Here is a 25,702-nt window from a genome sequence, read left to right as displayed (position 1 = left end):
GATGGGCTGGCATATCACTTAAGTTTCTGAAAACAAGATACAAAACAAAAACCAACTAACGATCTTGAAGTTCAGGGTTGTCTTTCAGCCCAAATACTTCTTTTCTAACAATGGGGAAAGGCATTTTATTTATCATCATGTCTTAGCCCTTTAGAGCTAAGGACTTCATTTTATTTATATTAATTAGACATGTTAAAGTGTGATAGATTCGCTTTGGAAAACATGTAAAAGAAGTATATAGTCTACCAACAAGCAACCCTTCAGAGACAGAAGCATATAATGAGGTTGGCTGCCACAGATATGTACATTTCACTGAGCAATTAGAGGGAACCACTGTAGTAAGATTCTCAGTCTTTAATAAGGAAACCCATGCAAATGAAAATGTATACCAATTGTTCTCCATTTGTTTCCAGCGCCAAATCTTAAAGGCAGACCACGCAAAAAGAAACCATGCCCACAAAGAAGAGATTCATTCAGTGGTGTTAAGGATTCCAACAATAATTCCGATGGCAAAGCCGTTGCCAAGGTACGGTCATTCACTCCATGGTGTTCATTTCGCTGCATCTTTTTATTTTCCCTTTTTCTTTCTCTCTGCTCTCGTGTCTCGTCAGTTTTCAATTCAGAATCTGACTTCGGTACTCAGAGCTTTTGAAGCCCTGTGCTGTCTCTGTTCCCGCCACCTCCCCTTACCCCGTGGCTGGAAGTGGGGGAGGTAGGCATTTTGATTAGTCAACAGAAAGCCTTCCCACCTCCCAGTTTGGCCTGTTGGGTAAAGTACAGATGATTAAGCGCCCACGTCACTAAGGCTGATTTCATAGTAAGTGACACAATGACATAGTTTACTCTGCTCGTATCAAAAATAGATCAGCTGATCCATCCTCTTTCTGAATGCATTCATCTAAATATGTTTCAGAGATTAACAGAGGATGAAATTAGAAATGGCTAGAATTAATCTTTTTAGTTGTGTATTTTTCAAAGTCACCTCTAATTTACATTAGAGTAAAATTAAAGATACATGGCAAAATACTTATATGTATACATATACCCACATATACATTTATGTGTTTTTAAAGGTCTCTGTTAATGCAGAATGAAAGTCAAAATTCTAGACTACTTTTCAGGCCCATTTTGCCCAAGCATTCTTTGGAATCTTGAAAGTGCATGCCTGAAGTATTTAGCACCATAAAGGGTGAAGTGTCACTTCATATTTTTAGACTTTTTGACTTTAGTGGGCTTGGGTCAGATTTCCATGGTCCCGTTTCCTGGGTGTTTGCATGTAGGTGTTGTTTCTGTGTAAAAGACAGCAATAGTCCCTTTAGGACCTAAATTGAAGTCCAGATTTCAACTGATACCACATTTCCCTATCTAAGAATGAAACTTATGAAAATGGGAGCATTTTGATTAGTGGTGAATTTGGAAGATTCTGATGTAGAAAAAAAAAATCAGTTCTGTGTTGACAATCTACTACTTGTCTTCCATGTACTCAGCCCCCTCCCAGTGTAATGAAGTAAATCCTAGACATTCACATTTTATAAATCTTATTTCAAGTATAATTGTTTCATCAGAAGTTTTGAGTTTGAGGACTTTTTGGTTAGGATTTCTTCATGCTTCCAAGATTCCAAAGGGTTGAAAAGAGATCAACCAGTAGAAATTGGTCTTTTCCATTTTCTGGCTAAAAACAAATCTATCCTTTCCATAAGTTATTTGTTCCCTGCTCATTTAACTTTCCGTGAGTGAATCCACAAGGATACCATGGATGGCATTTTCTTGTAAGTCACACGTCTCAGCTCTAGAACTACCTGCCTAGGGCTTTGGTTTCCATAGTCTTGAAGGATGTCAGTAGGAAGAATTCATTCCTTGTGATGTAGTTTGCAAGTTCTTACAAGACACTGTAGAATGGAGTGAGAAGGTTTTAGGACTGTAGCATTCAGCAGAGCTTACACTGCCTATTCCTGTGGTTGGCACCCAGCCCATACTTCTAGGGTGACATCATGTGTTTACTCCAGCATATTCTGTACCTGAGCCCAGCAGGATGAAGCTCCTTCCCATGTCATTTGGAGTCGCTACCAAGGTATGCCTCTGGGAATTTTGCAAAACTCATGCAATTGATCTGAAAGAACAGTACCTCCAATGCTCCTCTCCATGGAAGGCAGCTCAGGACTCACACTCAGGCAAACACAATTGAGAACAGGAGCCTGCTCTGTACATAGGCTGTGTTTGATGTTCTCTGACTTATCCTCCTTAGAGGGATAGAAGTCAAGGCTGGGTTTTTGAAGCGACTCCTTCATGCCACCTGCCACCAGTGTGTACATTCAGAATCTTTGCAAGAAGACAGATCATCCTTCTACTGTTGGTGTTCAGTGATGAATGTCATGCTGTGGTCAGCTCCTGGGGACTGGTCTAAAGGCTCCGCTCTTTTTGGAGTTTTGGATTGCAGTCCTGCGTTGGCTATATGCAACAGGTCTGGAAAGACCACTTCAACTAGAAAAGAAAGATTGGTAGGTAGGAAATAAGATAAGCTTGTCTGTTGGTACGAACAGACAGATATAAAATAAACAAGTCACATCTGGAACCAGCACAGCTATTAAAAAGTAATTTGTGTCATGGTCTTTTCCCTGAAACACTACAGTAGAGATTATAAGCCTGTGACCATCTGATCATTTGCTCAACTGAAAGGACAAGCTTGTCTGTTGGTACGAACAGACAGATATAAAATAAACAAGTCACATCTGGAACCAGGACAGCTATTAAAAAGTAATTTGTGTCATGGTCTTTTCCCATGAAACACTACAGTAGAGATTATAAGCCTGTGACCATCTGATCATTTGCTCAACTGAAAGGAACATTTTAGGTGACAGTGAGCTGTTTGGCCTTATGACCAAGACCGTGTGACTGTTTTCTTCGAAAGGACATTAAACAGACCATTTCTAACTATGGATAAGTATCAGCTTCCTGCAGCTCTTCACAGTAAAGCTCTTAGAGTGGGACTCACTGGGTTTGTTGTGTTCATGACTGGGAAAATAAGTCAAACAATTGACCGTCACCATCAAAGGGTTGCACTCTCTCAATGAGAACATGAAAACCAGCTTTGGGAGACCCTGTTTTCCAAGGGAGAGAAAATTTCATGGCTTCCCAAAGGCAGCAAAAGTCATGTGGGAGGAAACTACCAGTTCTCCGAAGACATTGTGAATGTGTCCGACCCAAATACTGCCATTTCCCTGGATCATCTTAAAGTAGCTATTCTGGGGTCCAGGCTTGTTCATAGGGTGATCAATACTGGGGTGATCTATGCTAGAGAAATCTCTTGGCCTAGGTGTCTAATGAAAGGCCTAGATTGGTAGAAGGCAAATGATTTCTCATATCCTATAAGCATTTTCCAGAGGCCAGATGTGTATAACAGGTGGTTTACATTCTAAAAGGAACGTAAAAAAGGAAACCATGGTGTGTAATATATTCTTTCATGTAAATTGCAAACATACTTTCATTATTTCACAAATGTAATACTTTCATTATTTTCAATATTTCTCATCTCATTTGGTTCTCAGAACTACCCCCAGGGATTATCCTTCTTGCTTTACTGAGGATAAAACTGACGGTCACACAGCAAGTTAGTGACCCAACCAAGATCAGAACTCTAGTTGTCTTTATTGCTGGTTCAGCACATCTCGCTGCCCCAGTTGAAGGCTGGATTAGTTATAACTCAGTCTCGTGGAAGGATGTGGTTAATATCAAATAGGTGGTGGTTCACTGAAAACGTTAAATGTTGATTCTTTAATTAGCACTTCCTCAATCATTTTGGAAACCCCAAAGCTCTTAGTAAACTCAACAGGTGTATGCTGTTCAGGCTGGGAAGAAACAGGTCTAGTAATTAACTGTCACCATCAAAAGGTTGGGCTTTCTCAAGGTCAATATCAAGACTCACTCCTGTTTCCATTAACACCTGCACTGTAATAACTGAGTAGATTGAAATGCTGAGAATGTTTGGGGTAAATGTAAAAAAAAGTAGGAAGGAACTTGACTTGGTCCTACCCAGAAACAGAATAATACTCTAAAAAGCTCATTTGTGTTGACTGAAAAAAAAAATGTATCAAGCCTAGTCCAAGAAAGGAAGCCACGGTACACTGGTTCACATCTTCCTGAGTACCTGGCCTCCCCAGGACCAACATGCCGGAAGCCCACTGAGATTCAGGGTGGAGTTTGGGAGGTGGCAGCCCAGCTTCACTTGGAGCCTTTGCTGTGAGGCAGGGAGTCTGAATTACTCTGGACCTGGTTTGTGCATCCCCGATGTGCTATCCTTCTGTTTCTGGGCATTTCTACCAGTGAAGCAGAGGGTTAAGCAGCTGTCTAGACACTGAGAAGAGAACCTCATACTCCCTTAACAGAGCTTCTTCTGACCTAATAATATAAGTAATTGGCCCATTGTCATGGCAAACTTAAGACTCAGTCTGTTTTATACACAAACTTTAGATCTGCTTCTTTTTGTACAAGATTGGGGTTTGGAGTGAGGCAGACCTGAGTTCTCTGGCCCTCACTTGCCATTATGACAAGACATGACCTCGCTGAGCTTCAGTTCTCTCAACCGTAAAATGGGCTTAATATCTCCCTTTTACCATTCTTATGAACTTTAGGTAGAATGCATGAAGCCCAGCTGTCTTGTATCTGCCTCACTATAGGTGCTCAGTTGATAATGGTTTTCTTCCCTTTGCTCAAACACAACAGAAGTAATGGAGCTCTTTTATACTTGGAAACCACCTAATTTTATCTTTTACTTCTCATTTGATAAATCACATTTCTTAGAGGTAGGTTTTGTAATGCCTGGTAATCAGAAATGCTTCTTTAACTGGAAGTTCGTTTTGACTGCCAATTCAGTATTTTTACTGAGTGTCAGTAGTGTTTACAACCACAAGCCCTAGAATGAGGCTACCTATGTTCAAATCCCAGACTTCCCACTTGCTGACTTGCTGACTTGTACATGATCCTGTGATCTGGTCCATGTTTCTCATCTTCTCTGTGCTTCAGTTTCCTCATCTGTAATATGAGAATAATAACCACCTCATTAGGGTTGTGAGCATGAATACATGATCCTGTGATCTGGTCCATGTTTCTCATCTTCTCTGTACTTCAGTTTCCTCATCTGTAATATGAGAATAATAACCACCTCATTAGGGTTGTGAGCATGAAATGAGATGATACCCAAACAGTGCTTAGAATTGAGACTGGCTACTTAGTAAACACTCAAAAAAAGGCTGGGAAGCAATACAAATTAAAACGAGAATGATTTGATGATTTCAAGAATCCATTAAATTATAAATTTCATCAGAACTTTAGACTCAACAACCTAAAACTTGGCAGTGAAAAATGATAACATAAAGTTTCACAGCATGTTTACCTTAATATAATTTACAAAGTACTGAAGTTTGAGAATTTTGTAAGTAAAAATTCTACATGTAAAAAAATGTTTTACTCTCATTTCCACATCCCCTTGAAAATGAAAATCTTATCTAGAGTCCTTATTGAATGAATGGTGCAGAGTTTTGTTTTTCCAGGACCAGTCTAGAGGTATTCAACTAGCGTGCTTGCTTGCAAGAATAAGCAATAAAGAAAACCCTTGCAAGAGGATACACTTCCTTTTAATAAATAAGCATAGTCTTTTATATTCCTGGTGCTTAGGAAGGAGGATCTGCAGGGAAAGAAGTGGGGCTCAAACATCTGAAATGTTGAGCATTGTAGAATATGTGGGACATTTTTATTCATAACACTTCCCCAGCACTTGCCCTTTCTCTCCCGATTTTAGATATGGAGATGTAAAGAACGTTGGAATGTACACATTCCCCATGGGTGCACTTGAACTCAGAGTCTGACCCTTTGTACTTCGCCCTCTTACAATTAAAATAGCTCAGCAACTTAGCGTTATATTTAACAACCACCAAAGGCCTCTTGTAGAACATGGCAGGGAGGAGGGAACAGTAGGTTAGCCGCTCAATACCCAAGCTCCATATCCACCTCGAGGGTGGAAAGAACATGTGGAGCATTCACCGCCATTTATTTTTTAATTATGGAGCTTTTCACTTACTCTTCTTGGCTTTTTTAGTTGACTTCTACGTTTTTTTTTCTTTTTGTGGCTAGTTAACATGTCATGTTATATTCTCAGAGTGGACTGAAAAGCGAGAAGCCCTCATGAGAGTGTGGGGTCCTTTGTTCCCTCCTAGGGGGGAACCGGCCATCACCCTGGGGTGACACTTTACTGGTATTCCCGATGCCAGCATCTGCTAGCATTGACATGTTTTTCCAGGTTGGTGGAGAGAATAGCCACAAGATAACTTTACTATAAAGAAATAAACATGCCTTTTATTTTGATACAAAGTATAAAAGATGAGACTATTTATTAAGAAGGGAGGGTTTATTCAAGGACATTAACTGATGGTGCCCCTTAGGAAAATAAAATGTATAAACAGGCAGAAGACTATTCCTACCAGATGTAAACACTGTTTCTGCTTTCACATCAACATATTTGTAAAGAGTCTAAGAGAAGCTGGCATAGTTTGGCAAACTGTGGCCGGCTGGCTGCCTGTTTCTGTGAATCAAATGTTATTGGAACACAGCCACACCCCTCGTGCCCTGCTGCCATGCGAGAGCTGAGTCGCTGCAACAGACACTGTATGGCCCCGAAGCCTACAATGTTTGCTATATGGCCCTTTATAGAAACTCACCATCCTCTGGTCTAAGACCATTTATATTCACTGATGCCTCTAAAAATGCAGTTACAAGCAGGGATAATTTACAAGTTCACCCTTACCACTCAGCTGTATCTTTGTAAGCATTTCAGAGCTGTGCCTGATCTGATATAGCATATTTTCCCTTTTACAGGTGAAATGTGAGGCCAGGTCAGCCTTGACCAAGCCGAAGAATAACCATAATAACTATAAAAAAGTCTCAAATGAAGAAAAACCAAAGCTTGCCATTGGTGAAGAATGCAGGGCAGACGAACAGGCCTTCTTGGTGGCACTTTATAAATACATGAAAGAAAGGAAAACGCCCATCGAACGAATACCCTATTTAGGTTTTAAACAGAGTAAGTATACTTGTTTTCGTTTTTGAAATATCAAAACTGTTCAGATTCTTTGAATTGGAAAAAAAAAATGTTTTTGACTCAGGATTATGTTGCAATCCTAATCTGGGGATGGTGCTGTGTGTTTATACTAAATCTACAAATCTTCCAAACCAAGAATTTTTTCCCTGCCTCTTTCCGTTACATTGTTCCCTTCTGGGACAGTTGCAGTGAGATATTTATAGGCTTGAATCCACTGATTATGACTGGAAATAGACATGTTGAAAGTTTCTCATTTTCTGTTTTGTCCATCCTGAGTGTCTGTAACGCCTTTCTTGTGAGATAATATGACGTAGCTTTATCAGGCACAGATGTTGCCTGTGGAAAGACAGCTTTTAAAAGGAAGACATTTAAAGATGGGCAAAACAACTATGAAGAGAAAACACATTTTCTAAGCCCCAAATTTGTTAAAAGATAACAAAAATCTGACTTCAGAGGAGACAGGAAATACACTGATCTGTATAGAGGGCCCCATTTTGATTTACTTTGACGTGTACGTTTAAGTGTAAATGTAAGTAGAGCAAGGAACTCCTAGCTGAGCAGAATTCCATATAAAAAGAGAAGAAATCCAGATCCTGCCCTGATTTTGCAACTGAATATATATTTTGCCTCTGTCTAGATTTAGTGGTGCACAAAGCAATGAGCCCTGGCTTGAAATAGTATTTTCTCCAAATGTATCTTCCCAGATTAAAACCATGTGTCATTTTGATGAAGAATGTCAAACCTGTATGTTTTCCATAACAATTTACATACCTAATAGCAATTGGCACTGATTGCAAGAGAACACTTGCAGCCATTATAAACTTATATAACTACGAATGATTACAATGTTTGTCTGAAAACTGGTTGCTTGAAATAGAAGTAAAATTAATGTACTATGAACAGCTTTGTTGCATTATGCATTGGCTCAGATTAAATCAAGGCCAAGGCAGGGCTCTTGATAGCTTTGAAACAGTGCAAAGTTCAATGAGGCTTTGAGAACGTGTTGTGTCAAAGAGCCTGTTTTTTTAAATTTTCATTTTATTCATTGCCCTTACCAAGGAATTACTTGAAGTTCAATTTTCCCCTCCTGTAAAAGAATCAAATCCGTAGCAGTCCTATTCCATGGTATTTGGTGCAAATGAACAGGGTTGCTAGCAATTTAGCATAGTCGTCTCACAGCATAACCATATACAAACCCTGCAAAGAGAAATCTGCTTGAAAATGAAATGTTTGCAAAATCACACAGGCAAGTTAGGGGACTAACTGGCTCATGACTCAGTTCCTCTGAGCAAATGTCTTCCTTCCGTTTGGTCTATGGTATCACTGCTGCCTCGCATGTGAAATATTTTCTACTCACTGCAAGGTACCATGTGTTAGTGAAATATAGTATGAGCCTTTAATATAGTGCTGCCATCAGACACTCTATTAATAAGATGCTCATATATTAAAGTGGCTGTTATTTATTGATGATGAAGAGTTCTCATCTGAGGGAAGCTTTGTATATTACTGTTTATGGCTTCTTTTTAAGGGTTGAATAAGACCAACCCCAATTTTGAGATCTCCCATTTTTTCCCCCCGAGGACACTCTAATTTAGCTTCTTTTGCTTTGCTGATGGCAACAGAACTAAAATTGTGTTGTCCTTTTCCTATAAGTAGAACCACTTCTGTAGTTGTGTGACTGTTTCTTAAGAAATATTTTAAGTGGTAATAATAGATAGTGTTGTTGAATGCCCTTTGGCAAATCATTTCTTAAGAACATAGCTCTCTAGGGTATGTTAGTATTTCTATTTTTTTTTTCTCTTTCTCATTGGAAAAAAAACAAAAACAATATGTTTTAATTGACATTTCTTGGAAATATGTTAATGCAATGCTTATCTAAATACTTATTGTCCCTCTAACAGTTAACCTTTGGACTATGTTTCAAGCTGCTCAAAAACTGGGAGGATATGAAACAGTAAGTGTTTAAGCAACTTAAATGAAATAATTTTGCAATCTAACCTTCCCCTTCTCTTTGACCAAAATGGAGAAAATGCGAAAGCAAACCATCATTGACTGCCTCTTCAAATGGCTATACACTTTTGGGGGTTTATTGGGCTGCTTTTGGAAACAGTCCCAATTAGTTCCAGGTTTGGCAAAATTGTAAACTTGTCGTAAAAACTACAAGTGGAAAACATATGTAACTCTCCCCTGTCAGGGAAATTAGTTGGGTCTGTAATTTTTTCCCATGTTGAGAAAGGGCTATTATTGTACAACAAGCCAAGATTGCATAAAAGAAATTTCCCTTGGCAACATACCTGACATCTGTTCATGTCTAATATGGGAAATGTATTAAAGGCTTTCAAAAGTAATCAGTATTGGCCATTAAGGAATAGAATGCTGCAGAATCTCCTCTCGTTCTAGGGCAAAGAAGCTCTATTAGACAAGGGTCAGTGCTTTATAAACAGGAAGTTATCAAACTTATTCAGAACAGGCTCTGACACTTTTTATCAGCTAATTCTAACTGACAGGAATGGGTTATTTTTAGCCCACAGGAAAATTTGATGGCCACGGATTTTTACAGCATGCCTTTTGAACCAATAAAATGTTAGAGCAACAAACTAAGATTAAAATCTTGAAATAAGAAGAAAGAGCTGCATTAATATAGCACACAGAGATGACATCTGTAATAAAATCAATCGACATAGGAAGATGTCGTCATTGGAAATATTTTCTCCTCCACACAATGATCAGATTAAGTTGTGCAGTTTCTTATGCAATAGAATAAGAAATTATTTTTCTTTCCTTAAGAAGTAATCTGGGATATCTCTGTACTGTAATAAAACGACAGTGAGAGACACGAAGTCAAGAAAATGAAATTCATTTCAGCCCAAACGTAATAAACAGTGTTTCTTGCTAGATAAAGCATATTGTTTCACAAACTAATATAATGATTTGATGTCAGGAGCTTGGGATGGAAAAAGATGGCAAACCTTATGGGATTCAGATAATCTAATATTTACTGTAGAAAGATCTTCTATGAATCCTGACTAAAAATTCTTTGATGTGAGTGTATGTGCATGTAAAATGTTTATTTAATAGGTGTGGTATATATACAAATATGTGCTTATAAAGTAATATAATACAGGAACTACATATAAAATGTGCATTTCATAGACATGAAATTACTGGAAATATTTATTTTTATCAAATACCTAATGCAAAAATAAATACGGTAGTTTTTCACTTGGTCGAGTCTGTTGATAGGACTAGGACATGGACTCCTCTTTGCAGTAGCTCATAGTTTTGCAGAATCTTGAGCTAATTATAGCTTTTGAAAATCCATGTGAAAAAGATGATGACTTATTCAGGATTAGACTCATAAATTTAGCAGTCAACCCCATAGCCTAGACTTCTAAGTCTAACTTTTAATGTTCAGAATAGGAGTACACATTTTTATGAACTGTGACTACAGATAGTTACATGATATTGCAAAACATGAAATGCCTTTTTAAGCCCAGGAACTTTTTGTTATTCACTGATAGAGTGCCAGCAGATTTCACAGAATCAGTTTTTCCTGCTTTTGTATCTTCTAGATCTTCACAAAGATTTTTTTTTCCCCCCACATTCAATAGCAAGTTGGTGTAGACTGTACAGAAGAAATTCCTGATAAGTTTAAGGGCATTTGCGGTACTCTTTGAACAAATAGTATTTATTCTTTTGTTGAATAAGTGAATGACCACACAGTCAGCAAATCACCTGACCACATATTTACTGAATACCTTATGTGTACAAAGCATAGTGTAGATATGGTAGGAGATGCAAAAATATGTGGGCTGGTGGTTCCAGTTCTTAAGATGCTTATCACTTTCGGGAAAGACAGTAATTATAATTATGAAACATGATGGAAAAAGATCAGTGCCCTGTACAGGTAAATTACTTTTGCATGTAGAGATGAGGGCTTTGTTGCCATTGGAGCAGAATTTGGGGGGATGGATAGAATTTAGACATGAATGATCATGGCTTTCCAGAAAAAGAGGATGAATCAAATGGGAGGGAAATGTGGAAGTACAACACAGTTGGGCATAGAGAGTTTGAGTAACTTAAAATAGAGTGACTAGGAAGTGGCTAGGCCAAGTGACCATGAAGGGGAGTCTTCGGAGAGAAAGATGGAGAAAAAATGGAGCCAAGTGAGGAAGGCCCCCAGATGCTAGGCCCCAGAGTTATTTAGTAGGTAGTGGGGGGCCAAAGAAGGTTGTCATTCCATCTCCTGTAATGAATCTCTCTTTTCTTTCTGGTACTGCGGGTGGTACCTTCACAAAGGGAAATTTGGGCCCTGCTTTTAGGCAGATGAGGCAGGTAAGGGGAGGGCAGAGAACCCTTCCTGCATATGGTGGTTCTCAGTTGCCTTCAGCTCAAAAGAATCCTTTTGCCAAGGTGGCACATTTTGTGGGGGGCACATTCTGATCTTCACTGGCATGGGGGAATGTGGAAGACCAGATTGGCACCTGCCTCCATCTTGTTACAGTATTTTTAATGAAATTTCTCTCTCCCTTTTCTTCCTTCCTTCCTTCCTTCCACTGCCCCCTTCTCATTCTTTTTTCTTTCTTTTTTTTTTTTTTAATGCTCCATGCTACCTATTGGCCCTATAGGCAATTAAGTTTGCCATTACCATTCTACATTCAAATTTCAAACCTCCTGAGTATAGAATACATTTTTCTCTTGGCGTATTTTGACTAATAAAACTGTGAGATGTTCAGTGAGGATTCCATTTTGACATCAGTCCAGGAGATTCACAAATAATATCCAAAGTCTGAGGACTAAAGTTTTCATCACAGAGTTACTACAGGACACTTATCTGGGAGATTATCTGATATCGGAAATGAGGTTAGTCTTGTAGTCATTTACAGCTCAAAAGAGATCTTAGAGTCTTTTAGATCAGCAACTCCCAAAGGCTACTTGAAAACTGGGACTCCAGTATTCAATGGGGAATTTTACAGAATAAGTAGTTATCTAGGCCCCCACCCTGAGATATAAACTGCAGTGCGTCCTGGGCCTGAGAACCAGAGAATCCTTTTCTTTCAAGCTACCCAGGTGATATTAATTCTAAGCCAGCGATAACACTGGTTATTAACACTTAGCCTACTGTTCCTCATGGCTCCTAACTTCAAAACGTGGCTCCAATCTAAGTCAAGTATCAAAGGTTAGAAATTTGTCTTCATGCTATTACTATATAAACATGCTAGAGTATTAACATTTCCTTGGCTCAAGAGCAGCACAGAGTTTTTTCCATTCGGTGAAGTGGTAGTCTAAGTTGGGACTCAGGAAGCTATTTTCATTTTGAATGAGGGAAAGTGTGGCACTCTAACATTCTCATTTTTCCTGAATTGGCCTTTGTGCAAAAATGGATTCTTGCTCTGCTCCAGCTCATACCCTCAGTTCACATATGAGAAAACCAAGGCACAGGGAGATGAAATGGGTTGTGTGGGGTCATCGCAGTGTTCGCAAAATTCTGACTTGCTGAGAATTTTGTACACAGTTGTCTCAACCTCCATAGCATCACTGGGAGGAAAGAGATTCAAAAGTGGCCGTTCTTTGTATCTTCCATTCCCAGCAATCTCTTGTATACGTAGAATGCTTTCTACATATTTCAGGTGATGATTTGGAAAAAGGATCTCATAACCTACCTTCATTAGTAGCATCTTTCAGTTGGTTCCTTATACCTAATGTCAACCTTACCAGATGTAGCAATTAGGACCTGAGATTTCACCTGATTCTTGAGAAAAAAAAAAATGTGTGAATTTAGGAGATGGGTCAAGAAGTCTAGATATTGTAAATACTCAGTAATCATAATAATTGCAAGTACAAAATTTGTTTTATCACTTCTGCTGTTAACTTGCAATTGGATAAAGACATCTCTCTGGAATCCCTTCTGGTTATAAAAAGAGGCCATCTTAATTGGCTTGTTTTTCTTTGTGGTTATAAACTATTCCAAACCTTCTGGTTTGAATTGTGGATTATGGATTATTTGATTTCAGTCCTTCACAACCCTCAAATTGAATTAAAAAAAAAAAAAAGAGGAGCAGAAGTTTTTTTTTTAAGCCTTTATAGCATTTGACTAATGGCTATATACAGTTCTTTCAGCCTCATCGGCCTTGGCTGGAAATGTCTAGCGTGTCTCTTCATCCTTTAGTTTAGAAATCATAAATGTATTGAGTGGGTTTGATTTCCTAAAAAACAATATTCTGGTATTTTGATTGGTTGGCAATAAGGACCGTTCCTTTGCAGTCTCGTTCCCAGCTTTTGCTTCCAAACATATTAGAGTATGGATCACCTACAGCTGAAGAGGCAGTACTAGATAAAGCTTGGGATGAGCTAAAGAGGCTTTCACTTCAGTGTCTGGTGAAGCAATTAATGCTGGAAGAGTAGCTTGGGGTATTACCGGGTGCAGCATATTGATGGTGATTTGCTAAAGTGATTTCCATTTGGCTAACTATTTGATGGCAGGCCAGAGGCAATATTTGGAGAGAAGGCAGAGTAGGGAAATGGGTCTTGAGTAAATCTTATCCTAGAGGCAGAGGATGACAGAGTGGTGCCTTCTAAGAATGTCAGCGAGCAGCCCCTTCTCTTCCCACTGGTGAGACAGGACCATTATTTTTCATCTGGAAGAAGTCACTTTTCTTGCTGGAAGGATTAGGCTTTGACATCAAATTCTGGCTTTGATATCACTTGCAAGACATCCCCTGAATCTAACCCTAGTTCTCTGGACAGACAAAGCCTCTTGCTTAATTCAAAATTCTGGAGGCCAACGATGATGTCATGACGTTTTGAAAGGCTCCAGTTCCTGGAGTACTACCAGGAAAAAAAAGTCATCTTCCTTGAATTCAGTCCGCCCACAAGGTGTCCTGAGAAAGAGGCGGTTTCTCAGAGTGGCCTAGGCAACACTGCTTGCAGGCAGACTCCTCTCCTGACTTCGTATTTCCTACACATTCCTAAGCCATGGGAAGAACTGAAGTCCGAAAAGATTTCTGATTGCTATTTCCTCACCAGGTCACAAAAATAACAGGATTATTTCATTGCTGCAACATCAAAGGTAGAGAAATCAAGACTTCAAGACCATGTCTCATGTTAAAATAGTGGTTTTTCAGATTTTTTTTTAAAGTGATAGGATATTTTTATCAAATAAAGTTGTGGAAGGTACAGATTCACTTTCTCCTCACTGAACCTGTTTTCTCGGCCAGCCTTGGTGGTGTGGAGAGTTAGTTCAGGCCACTTTTAAAACCACGTGAGTTCTAAATAACAGTTTGAAAATCACTATATTTATAAGCATTAAGACTTTATGAACATCACAGGTGTGGAGTGCTTTTCACAGCATTCCTTGGATCTTGCCTGCACTAGGGAAAGAAGTAACTTGCACGCGTCTTCAAAGTGAAATTAAGTCTCACCTGCACCCAAACTGGTTTATTTTTCTCGGGTGTGGTCTGCTCAGTGTTTCATTTTGCTATATGGTTAATAATATGGGGTTATGCTTCCCACTCAATCATGAACCCTTGAAAGCAGTAATATCTTGTTTTCATATCACCCCATTTTCCATCCATTCCACCCTTTTTTTCACCATTGCATCCCAGCTGCTAGCGCAGTACCTAACAAACAGGACATGTTTAATAAGTTTTGGGTGAATTAATGGGTGAGTGAGTGGATGGATTCTGATATAATGGGGGCTTATTTGTGACTTAGTGTTGAACATAATACAGAACTTCTGTTCTAATTAGAGACACAGTGGTCAGGGTGGAGGAAACCATAATTTTAGTTTATACCTTAAGAGAGAAAAATCTCAGCACTGTTAACCCAACCCACCCCCTTATTAGATTCCTGTTGCCCTCCGAGCCATATTTCTCCACTGGGAAAGACCCAAAGCTAAAGGTTGAGAACTCATTGCAGAAACTGTGATTCCCGCAGTCGTCTGCTTCGCTTAAAGGAAAAGAGCCTTGGAGTTCTGTGTTAATAACTTGCTACAAGCATGTGCTGTTCATCAGGTCATTCTGATATGGAGTCTGCTTTGATGTAGTGGAAAGAAGTCTGCTCTTAGGACCATAAAGACAACTGTATGGGTCCTGATTTTACCAGCGTGCTGCTGTGTGTCGATGGACAACTCATGCGACCTCTCTGAGTCTCACTTCTTTCATCTGTGAATTAGATTTCTATAACCTGCCTCACAGGCCATGGCAGGATTAAATGATATCATGGATGTAAAATTCCTTTATAAGATATAAAATACGGTGCACACAAGAGACACAAGGAAGACGAGTCGTGGTTTCTTTTGGAGTAATTGCAGGAACACGCATAAGCTGTTTTCTGGCCCTGCTCTGGTCCCACACACCCCACCTGAGTGGAGGGAATATGAAGGTGTGTTTCAAGGGGCCCTGGAATTCTAAGGGCTTTGAGCAATAACTTAGACACTTGGGAGAGAATCCTGGTTTTTTTCTTCATTTTTTTTAGCGGCTAGCCATTAACAGGGATCGAACCCTGGACCTCGGTGTTATCAGCAACAAACTCTAACCAGCTGAGCCATCTCACCAGCTCCTCGTCTTTCTTTATGTACAGGCCTCTAATAGATGAGTCTGAGCTTTTATCATTTAAAGGCTGTAGGGAAATTTTAATTAAATATAAAATAATGACCAAAATATGTATTTTGAGTGCTTTGAAAGGGCTTTGAAACCATTTATTATAATCTAAACCAAGCTATAAATCAGGAGGATTTTATTTTCAGTTATACCTGTTAGTAGATGGTAAGAGGTGGTTCTGTGTAACAAGGACTATTGAAACCAGTTGGTTCAGGAATGCTTTGTGGGAAACTGAACAATGCAGAACTAACAGGGTCTCGAGGTGCTACTTGGGCCTGTTGAGAAGAGTTTATGAAAATGAAAGGGTTCTTTTTATGTGATATGGAAAAGGTACCATTTACCTTATAATATTTACCCTCCCATCTCCTCCTCTTTAGATTACAATCACAGAGCCCGATTGCAAGTTGAGATTTTTTTCCCTGATTGCTGCCTTTAGCCCTTTGGTGAACTTCGCTGGCAGTTCTGTGGGTATTTTTCAAAAGAAGCCTCCTGCTCTGATTGTATTAAATGCCACAGCACCTTTGCCACACCCTGTCCCCTACACATTCCAGTAACAGAGTTTTCCTGTAACCCTGTTCAGAAATGTTCACAAGGACCTCAGAACTTGTTCTGTCTTCCTAGTGTCAAGGAAACTCAAGACTTGCTTGAATGCAGTAAACGATGTGGTTTCCCCAAATTATTCATTTGCCAGATCTTGCATCTGTTATTTTCTAAAATCTTAATTTATGTACAAAAAATAAAATTAAAGAAAAACAATAAAACAAGACCACAGTGTGCAGTTCGGTATATTGCAAGCTGTTTGTTTTTATTCACACGACTCAGTAATGTACATAGTGAGCATTTTAACTTTGGAATATATTAGTTTTCATAGGATTTGATCAATATCCCATTTTCCTGACCTAAGAGAATGAAAATAAAGTTTGCAACGTATAGTTTCACATTTTGATTTTCTTTTGGTGGTTAGAGGAGCTGGCATAGAAATGTAGCCTGAGATGACCATAAATTCCACAGCCAATTTGATCATTTTTATTAATCTGCATAGTAATTTAATTTAGTTTTTAAAGTAGGCGACACATTAGCTGGTTCAAAAATCTGAAGATACAAAAAAAACCTTGTTTGGTGAAGTTTCTCTTTTTACTTATGTACCCTACCACCCATTTCCACATGCCTCAGGCAACCAATGTTAATTTTGATTCATTTAAGCTGATGAACTAAGATGTAGTTTAGCTAAAATCTAATTTTTTGATGCTTTATCACATGACATATAGGAACAGTTTACGAGTTTGGGACCTTCGGAGCAAATAGCTACATAAATATTCAGGGAGATGCCTTAGATGAAAATGCTCTAAGGGTGACAAAATATAGAGCCAAAAATAAAATTCCATTTTTATTGTAAAAAAAAAAAGCACTGAAAGTGAGATCTTGCTATAAAACCATAAGCCTCCCCCTATACTCACTTGGGCTTCTCTGTTTCTGGGTTTCTAGAACAGACTGTTCTCTTCTGACTGTTGCATATGTATTGAAGCCTGGCACCATGAATCTCTTATGATGCGAGATTGAATTTCCCATTGCCATTTTTTCAGATAACAGCTCGCCGTCAATGGAAACATATTTATGATGAATTAGGCGGCAATCCTGGGAGCACCAGTGCTGCCACTTGTACCCGCAGACATTACGAAAGGTAAGAAACCTCTTTCTTGGACAGTCCTTGCTTAATTAAAAGTGTGTTCATTGGGAGAAGTTTCTGGTCAAGGGTTAGACAGAGGAAGTCTAAAGGACCTTTTAGGAAACAAACAATATCCCTCTGGCGTCTTACTTTGCATACCACCTTGTGATTTTTAGGGAACGTGGCTTTCTCTGGTTACAGGGGCTAAAATTAGATGTTCTTTTAGTATGGTTTTCATCTTTGACTGCCAGCTAGACGATGCCTTCTTTTCCCACTAGGTTGCTCAGTATGTTCTCTGTAGGTTCATCCACCTTGAGAACCTTCAGCTTCTGGAAAACAAAGAGCTTCAGTGTCACTGTGAGATTGTCGTGTAACTGCAGTAACACTGAAAAACAAGCATTTCTTACAATAAGAGAATTGGCCTCAGATTAAGTCTGTTGTTTTTCCCATCTTGGTATTTTTCTTCTGTGGCTATGCTTTTGACCTAGGAAATCCTTTTCGCCAAGATCTGTGTGACTTAGTTTTCTAACAAGTTGAGGCTGTTTCAGAAAGGTGATGATAATGCAAATAAGAAGTAGTGTAAAAGTATCCTGCTGTGAAGGTTGGATCCACAGGAGGCTTTCCCCTTGCATTAGGACTGGGTTATCCACACCATTGAAGACCGATTGGCACATTCACGCATTACCCTTGCTCTGTTCTTCAAGCCCATACTTAATTGGTTTAGGTCGTACCAACTTCCTTATAACTAGCAGTGTTCTGCTAAGGTGCTGTTGTCTCAGCTCCCTGGCTTCACATTCAGAGCTTGGGAGATCAAGTAGGAGGGGTGTGTGTGTTTAAATCATGGCCAAGCTTAGAATGAAGTCAAGACACAGCCAATTAGCCAAACAAAGCAGACCAGTTTGCTCGCTAGTTTGAAAGGTAAAACACAACACTGGTTGTTCTTCTCATAGTTAGTTATCGTTCTACCTTCAACCCAGACCCTTAACACGCGCCTTGGGGTCATATATGTGCATCTTCAGGTAGTGCCTGTAACATATCACTTCTTAGTTCTGTTTCTTTTAAGTTCAATTGTACTTTATCTGTACTACATTTAACTCAGAGCCTCATTTAGTATAACCATTCAACAAAACTTAAAATGTTTTTGTAGGAATAATCAGAGTAAATTGAGTTGGGTTTAGTACCCAATGAAAAATTCCCACAAAGTGTTCCCACGAGATTGCCTTACTTAGCATTATAATCCAGAAGGACTTTTAAAAATTGATAATAGATGTTCACATGATTACTCTTTACAGTACTGTTTTTCAATATAGTGTAGCAATTTTTAAAAATGTGCTATTTCTCTCAGTGTTTTAATACAAAAGTCCACACATTCTCACTGTACATAAAAGGTACACCACTGATATCCTGGTACAAAATTGCTTTGATATCTCAGGTGAGTGTTCTGTAAATAACATCTGAGGATACCATAGTCTACTTATTTTTGACTTAAGAATCAAGGCTTTAATCAGAACATTTTTGGTAGAAACTCTGTCTCTACTTTCAAATCGCTTCTATTCTGAGAGTGAACGTCCCTTTTCTCCATATGCAAATATCCCCTACACCTGAACCATTAAACTTAAAGGACCAGATAGCAATTAAAATCTAAACAGGAGTGTATCTCAGCTGTTAGCTAGCTCACCTAGTTAAAGAATGAAAACATTAGTCAAATGAATTACAAGACATCACATGGTCAAAAAATAAATAAGATTGGGATGGAGAGAAGGATTGAATATAATGGTTGTGTGTGTGTGTGTGTGTGTGTGTGTGTGTGTGTGTGTGTGACTTTCTAAGCAGTTGTGTGAATAAAAACAGCCTCAATCTTAAATGAAATGCCAAGATATATTCTTTTGACGATTGTGTACTTTGTTTCAAACTTACCTCTTCTTGGAGTAGCAGATTCTCAAAAGCCTTTAGTCAGTTTTATTAGAAAATTCTAGTAGGGATACCACAATCTTCAGCAACTAAGAAGTTTTATTAAAGATTTAAAAATTTTTTCTCTTCTCTCCACATTCTTGGGAGCAGACTGGATATTTCATAAAGGTTTGGTCTCCCACTGGATTAAATTTTTTGAAGACCTATGTTACTTTTGAAAATCTAGAATTTGTTTGGTCAGTGTTACCACTCAGGGTGCAGTAAGGAAAGTGGAAACGACACTAGGTATTCCACAGAGAGAACTGACTATAGGGAATTGCTTAAGCAGGTGTGGGTGTGAAGCATTACGTTAACTACTAACTGTAGGCTCCCTAGGGTTGAGAGAATAGCACAAAGAAGTTGGGTATCTCCACCCAGATGTGCGGAGAGTGTGCCTCACTTTCAAGGGATCGGATCCCTGGAAAGAGGGAGTCACCCAAGCAGCACTGGTACTTCAGGAGCTGAGGAGGAGCACTGCAGGGCTGGACTCAGACCTGAGGAGGTGGTGCTCCTAGGGCTGCTAGACCTCAAAGGAACTGCATTGAGACTGTACAGGAATTGTTGGAAGAAACAGAGGCTGGAACCAACAGCTGGTGCTAAATTATTGTTGGGTTGACACTGATAGGAACAACAAGCTAAACAGAAGGAGGTCCCTCCTCCCCGTTCCCTCCCTCCCAGTGCTCCCTATTTGTAGAACCCCAACAGGAAGACAGCTGACAAAAGGGACATGTAGTTTAGAGTCCCGGTCCTAGCATCACCAGGCAGAGTACAGAAGGGTGGATTTGGTGCTGAGAGACAGTAGTCCATGTGCCAAGTGGGAACCTCCACATGGAGAGTCCTGCCTTCTGTGTGGCTACACCAACCATGACAGGCTACAACCGAGGCTGGAGTACAGCTGTTCCAGGGCAATCCGCAAGGTCTTCACCCTTCTCTTGGCATTTCCTTTTGCCATCTAAACCCCTCTCACAGTGTGTGATTGCAAGGGGTGTCATGAATAATTATTAATTAATAGTATCTAACTCCCAAAATTTGAAGATCACCAATTTTATTTTTTAAAAAATCAGACTGTACTTACAGGAATGCCGTGCTCACACATTTGAACAATCATGAAAAGAATAACCCATAATCCCATATATTGCATGATTAAGGTGCATTTCGTTCATTGTTGCTGGTCCCAGACTGCATGAATGGATAAAGCAGAGGTGATTTGATTAGTGAAGAGCCACTGTTTTCAAGATGGTCCAAGGACTTTGGGGGCAAATGTCTAGTCTGGAAATGCCATTGGAAAATTTTAAAGCTTTCCAAACCAGATCAGAATGATCGGAATTCCTACTGGGCTGCTGGTTCATCTAGTCTCATTCTTTTACACAAGTAGAGACGTGTTTCTTTTCCTATTTTCCTACCACCACCTTTGCTTTCCTAGGAGATGAAGAAGAAAGGAGTGACCTACTCTGCATTATCCACTGATTTATTTTTCATGCAGTGTGGTTCATGTTTCCAGTAAATGTTTTCATTTTACAACAAGAAAAAAGTAGCCAGTTCCTCAGTAAATGTTACTTATATATTATTAGTTGGGCACTTTTGGTTTATTAATGAGTATAATAATGAAAGCACGGGTTGTTGAAAAGAATCAATGGGTGTTTTTATTTAAGGCATAACAGAAATGGTACAATGCCTGTGAAAGCATCATTGTTGCTGAAGCCCTGGCTCGTCCAAACTTGCCTGTGATTGGTTTAAATCAAATAGGTCCAAGCACTTCATAAAAATGTCTTTGTCAGCCTGGTTTTGCTTCCAAATCTATTCATCTCTGTCAGTTTTTAATATTAGTACCAGGCTCCTGGCCATAGTCCATTAGTACTGTACTTAATTGCTCATGTTACAGATGATTACCAATATAAAAAGCATTAATGTTTTCCCATCGCAGAGCTGTTGCTATGTAGATGTGTCAAACTCAGCAAAGCTTATGAAATGTGGTTATTCTGGACATCTCTTGCTCAGGATTTATAGATAAAGTTACGGTAGATTATAACGCAAAGAAAAATGCCCACCTCCTCTTGGGCAGGACACATCTAAATGGAACATTTTCTTTCCTGCCCAACTCTTTACTTAAGGTGCCCTGAATCACTTTCTTCTGTCAGTAAAGGAACACAATGGAGAATGTCTTCTTTTATGGAATTCTCTTAGCTTGATTTTCTGGAATGGTAATTCATGTTGAAGGCTTTGTTTTCACGTGCATATTTCTTTTCGTTTTTTTTAAAAAATGTTTTTAAAGCACGTGCAGGGAGAAAAATCTTTACACAGAATACCAGATTACTGGTTTTGATTTTCCCGAATAAATTATATGGTCTGTTTCTGTGGGGCACATGAAGTTGTTATTAGGGATTTTAAAAGCAGCATTAAGGCAAAAGGACTTGATGATGTTCTTTTCTGAGTATTTAGAAAATCAAAATCATAAACAAATGTATTTGTTTGTGAGGGAAATGAGCAATTACGCTTCATCTTCTTGTGTACGTAATGCCCAATTTCAAATGCTAACCTTTGCTTACCCTGTAAGCTTTCCTTGCATGAGACTATTGTGCAAGGTGGCTGAGGCAGCTTCCTTTGCGGTGACTTAGGGGGCACTTGGGCAGAAACTGAGTGACAGTCAGCTGGAGCTTCTGCCTTTTTTCTCCGAAGGTGGAAGGCAGGGTGTGGGAGGTTCCATGTTTTGAGTAAGATAAATAAGCATGTGCTTTAAGATAAAGACCAAAAATATGCCAGCTTCTAAGGAACTCAGCTAATTATACCGTGGAGAAAAGCCAAGGGAAAGTAAGGTGAGTTATGTTTCCGTTCATGTCCAGGATGTGATTCCACGTATTTTTGCTCATTTTTACACCCTTGAAGCTAATAAATACACAATTCAGAGAGTCACAGGCAGGATTTCAGAATTTTGTATTTGAGAGGTCCCTCAGCAACCCTCTCTACACCAGCGCTACTCAAATGAGGTTTTCTGACCCGTTCACGAACTGTTTGCTACTAGCCCATAAAGAGCTAAACACAGCAGTTGTGAATAAGCATTAATTTTATGTCTGTTGAATCTAATAAAAAATTGGGGCTTGCATTTTGTATGCCTTTTTTAAATTTCATTTTTCTAGTAATTCATTTGTATGGTATTTTACAAAAGTATCAGTGGCAGCAGATGGGAAATTTAGAAAACTAGTCCTTCACCTAGATCACTGGAGAAGCACTGCTCATCACCGTGGTCACAAAGTCAGATGTTTGCAGGGTCAGGTAGCATAGGTGAGCACAGGGGGCAAGGCGGGAGAGCTGGAAAACCACACGCACAGCCCAGAGAGGCCAGGTGGGATCAGCTGATGCTGTTGCTGTAGGTGGATGCAGGCTGTATGCTTCCTGACCTGCCATGTTTCCAAGCTAATTTTTATATGAAATCACCTAATTTACAAATATTGACTATAGTATTTCTGAAAATATTTTGTATAAGCTAAACCAAATGTGCCAGTGGGCAAAATATAGCTTGCCGGCTGCCAAGTTCCATGCAGACTGAACTATACTTGACACTAGGCTGTCCAGTCTCTGTGGAAGTGCCCTGCAGTGGGAGCGCTTGCAGGAAGAGCCACTGTTAAAGGTGCTGTTCCTCTAAATGCTCTTCCACGTGCTGAGCAAAAATGCCTTCTGTGGCTTTCCATTGATCCTACCTTGCCTTTTGAAAAGGGACTGATTCATTGTGTGTGCTCCCCTCGTGATGAGCTTCCAGGTACACCCCCAGGTCGCCGGTACCTATTCTTTAGAACTGCAAGTGCTGTGGTCCTTGGCTTGTCTAACTTATCACAAGGTCTGATTCATAAGCCGTACACACATGGAAGAGAGTTAAATGTTTAAGGCTATACAAACCAGACACATAATAGATACAAATAATAAGTTCAATAGGGATCAAAGAGGGAAGAGAGAATTTCCAATCTTGGAGGATTAAGAATTTGAACTGGATAAACTTGGGGTAGAATATCACGTGTTGCCCGAAAGAATTCAAGAGCTATAAAGAAACTGTTTTTGAGGGCAAGGACCATGTGATATTGTCTTCCTTGAAACTTCCCCCATGCACCAGGCACAGCATCGTGAACATATCAGGGACTCAGGAAATATAGGTTGAATGAACGAAATTAAATCCAAACAAAAAGGGCAGTTCTCTCTAGAAAATGTGTGTAAAATGGTAGGGAATGAGGTGGTAGAAGGGGTTGTTGGAAGAGTTCTAAATTTCCAAATCAGATACACCAAAGGCAGGTACTGTAGTTTATCCTCTTGTGTCTATTAACTCTCTTGCCCTGACTATGCCTGTCCTCACCTGTGTTGGGGTTCACCAAGCTGTGGACTAGTATCTCCTTTTTAAACACTGTCTTGTTCATAGGAATACCCCCTGTCTCCCTATTCCCCAAACCTGCTCCTTATCAACAGCCAGCAGCCCAGGAAATCAAACACAAGTTGCTCAGAGTTAGGCAGACTGAGGCTGTGCAGCTGACCCGCGTCTGCATACCACCAAGCTTGTTCTCACAGGGGACCTGAATTCAGTGGATGCAAGCACCCTGCACCCAGAGTAGCTTCTTCTCACCATCTGTAAAGAATTTCTTCCTAAAGGACAGTCAGGTAATTTCATACACAAGAGCCTCACCCTACCTATCACTCAGCATGCCTAAAGTGCTCTGATAAGTTTCCAATGCCTGGATATTTCAAGAAACTTTTAGAAAGGAAAACAAAACGCTAGCCAGGCCCTGGAGTAGAAAAACTGGTTTCTGTTTAAAAAAAAAAATAAACAACAGCCTTTGAAAAAAAATCTCTTATTTAAAAACTCTTAAATTTGCCTCTTAATTCAAGTTGTAATTAATAGAAGTTGGAGTTTACACAGTTGAGTGTAAAAAACACCCTCAGGCACAAACTAATCAAGTGTGTATGTCATGTTGTAAACTACAGCAAGTTCTTTGTTTGACCCAAAAAAAACCTTGCCAAACAGCAGTTTTTCTTTGTCAGCCTCCCTTATTGTCTTATTTTGTTTTCACCCTACCTTCTCCTCCCCCTTGAACCTAACTATAGTATTTAAGAAACTTTGCAGGTCCCATGTTTTATTGATAGTTTTCATCAGGCATGAATTTAAATTTGAGAATAGATTAGGTGTCTTAGCTCCTTTTCTTTTTGATAAATAACAAGAGGTTTCTACTTATGATTTTCTGTCCTCGGGGCTTTATCATTAAGATTAAATAACTGTACTCTCAAGCATGCCACTGCACAAACATCTTTTCAATTATGTGAGTAACAGATGCCTTCACAAAGGAACTATTGAAAATTCAGAAAGCATGTTTCCAAAAAAGAAAGGGGAAAAAAAAAAAGTATCAGATGACAGAAGAATGTAATTGTTTACCATTAAAATATATCCTTAACTCTTCCACCGAAAACCTCTTAGAACATTTTGTTTTTGTACAAGTTATTACAAAGTTTGACCAAAATAATAAATGTTGTGGGGAATTGTTAAACATTTCCGAAGCTCTGGAACCAGTGGACTCTGACATGCACAGGACTTAGATGCAGTAGTTCTTTGTCTATTTTGACATATGGACACAGCCTGCCTTCGTTTATGGTGTACACTTCACATTGAAAACACTGGAGTTATGTTTGTTTATTATTCTTGACATAACGTTGATCTGCACTTGAAATGGATCCATGCAACTCGACTTTGAGCTGATCATTGTTTTCTCATTGAGGATAGTAATTGCAGCCTTCTTCACTGGCTGGCATTGTGGAGGGCTGTGTATGGTCCGCGTTCTCTGTTGTGAGCATGTATTTTAATCCCTGGAACATAACGTCAGCCTCAAGTCCATTCCAGCTTCCTTCACTGTGGTCTTCGTTTGAAAGGCATGGGAGTGACATCAACATAGATACTCTTAGAAGTGACAAAGGGGCCGGCCCGGTGGCGCACTACTACAGTGCGCCGCTTGGGAGCGCGGTGGCGCTCCCGCCGAGAGTTCGGATCCCACATACAGACCGGTTCCCGCTCACTGGCTGAGCGAGGTGCGGGCGCAGCGCCGAGGGTTGCGATCCCGTTGCTGGTCCCGCTCCGGTATGGGTGCGACACTGAGGGTTGCGATCCGTTGCCGGACACGAAAAAAGACAAAAAGGAAAAAAAAAAGTGACAAAGGAGGCATCATAGAAATACAGCCCCGAGGAGCTTTATTGGGGAGACCGTGGGAAGCTCAGACTCGGTAAGATTAAGTTCTAGAGGTCAGAGTTCATGGCAGATATGATTCCTGAGCTTCTCTTACCATCCAATTTTAAGTTGGGCCAGATCCAACTAGGGTCACCGCCATTGGAGGAGTCGTGGCATAGTTATTGTGGCATATTGTAAGAAGAATA

General features: G+C 39.6%; 1 protein-coding gene across 1 annotated transcript in view; it reads left to right on the top strand.

Moving 5' to 3' along the window:
* The window catches only part of ARID5B (AT rich interactive domain 5B (MRF1-like)), a 182,663-nt gene that overhangs the window by 137,478 nt on the left and 19,483 nt on the right, over positions 1 to 25,702 (top strand). Inside the window, exons 5-8 of the mRNA XM_008567460.1 lie at positions 414 to 526; positions 6,868 to 7,072; positions 8,992 to 9,044; positions 17,274 to 17,371. Of these exons, the coding sequence (XP_008565682.1) occupies positions 414 to 526; positions 6,868 to 7,072; positions 8,992 to 9,044; positions 17,274 to 17,371 (469 nt within the window). The remainder of the gene's footprint in view (positions 1 to 413; positions 527 to 6,867; positions 7,073 to 8,991; positions 9,045 to 17,273; positions 17,372 to 25,702) is intronic.

The sequence above is a fragment of the Galeopterus variegatus genome, unplaced genomic scaffold (genome assembly GCF_000696425.1).
Source record: "Galeopterus variegatus unplaced genomic scaffold, G_variegatus-3.0.2 Scaffold320, whole genome shotgun sequence".
In the NCBI taxonomy this organism is placed as follows: Eukaryota; Metazoa; Chordata; class Mammalia; order Dermoptera; family Cynocephalidae; genus Galeopterus; species Galeopterus variegatus.
The sequence above is the reverse complement of the archived record's forward strand: the minus strand, read 5'-3'. Positions and strand labels throughout refer to the sequence as shown.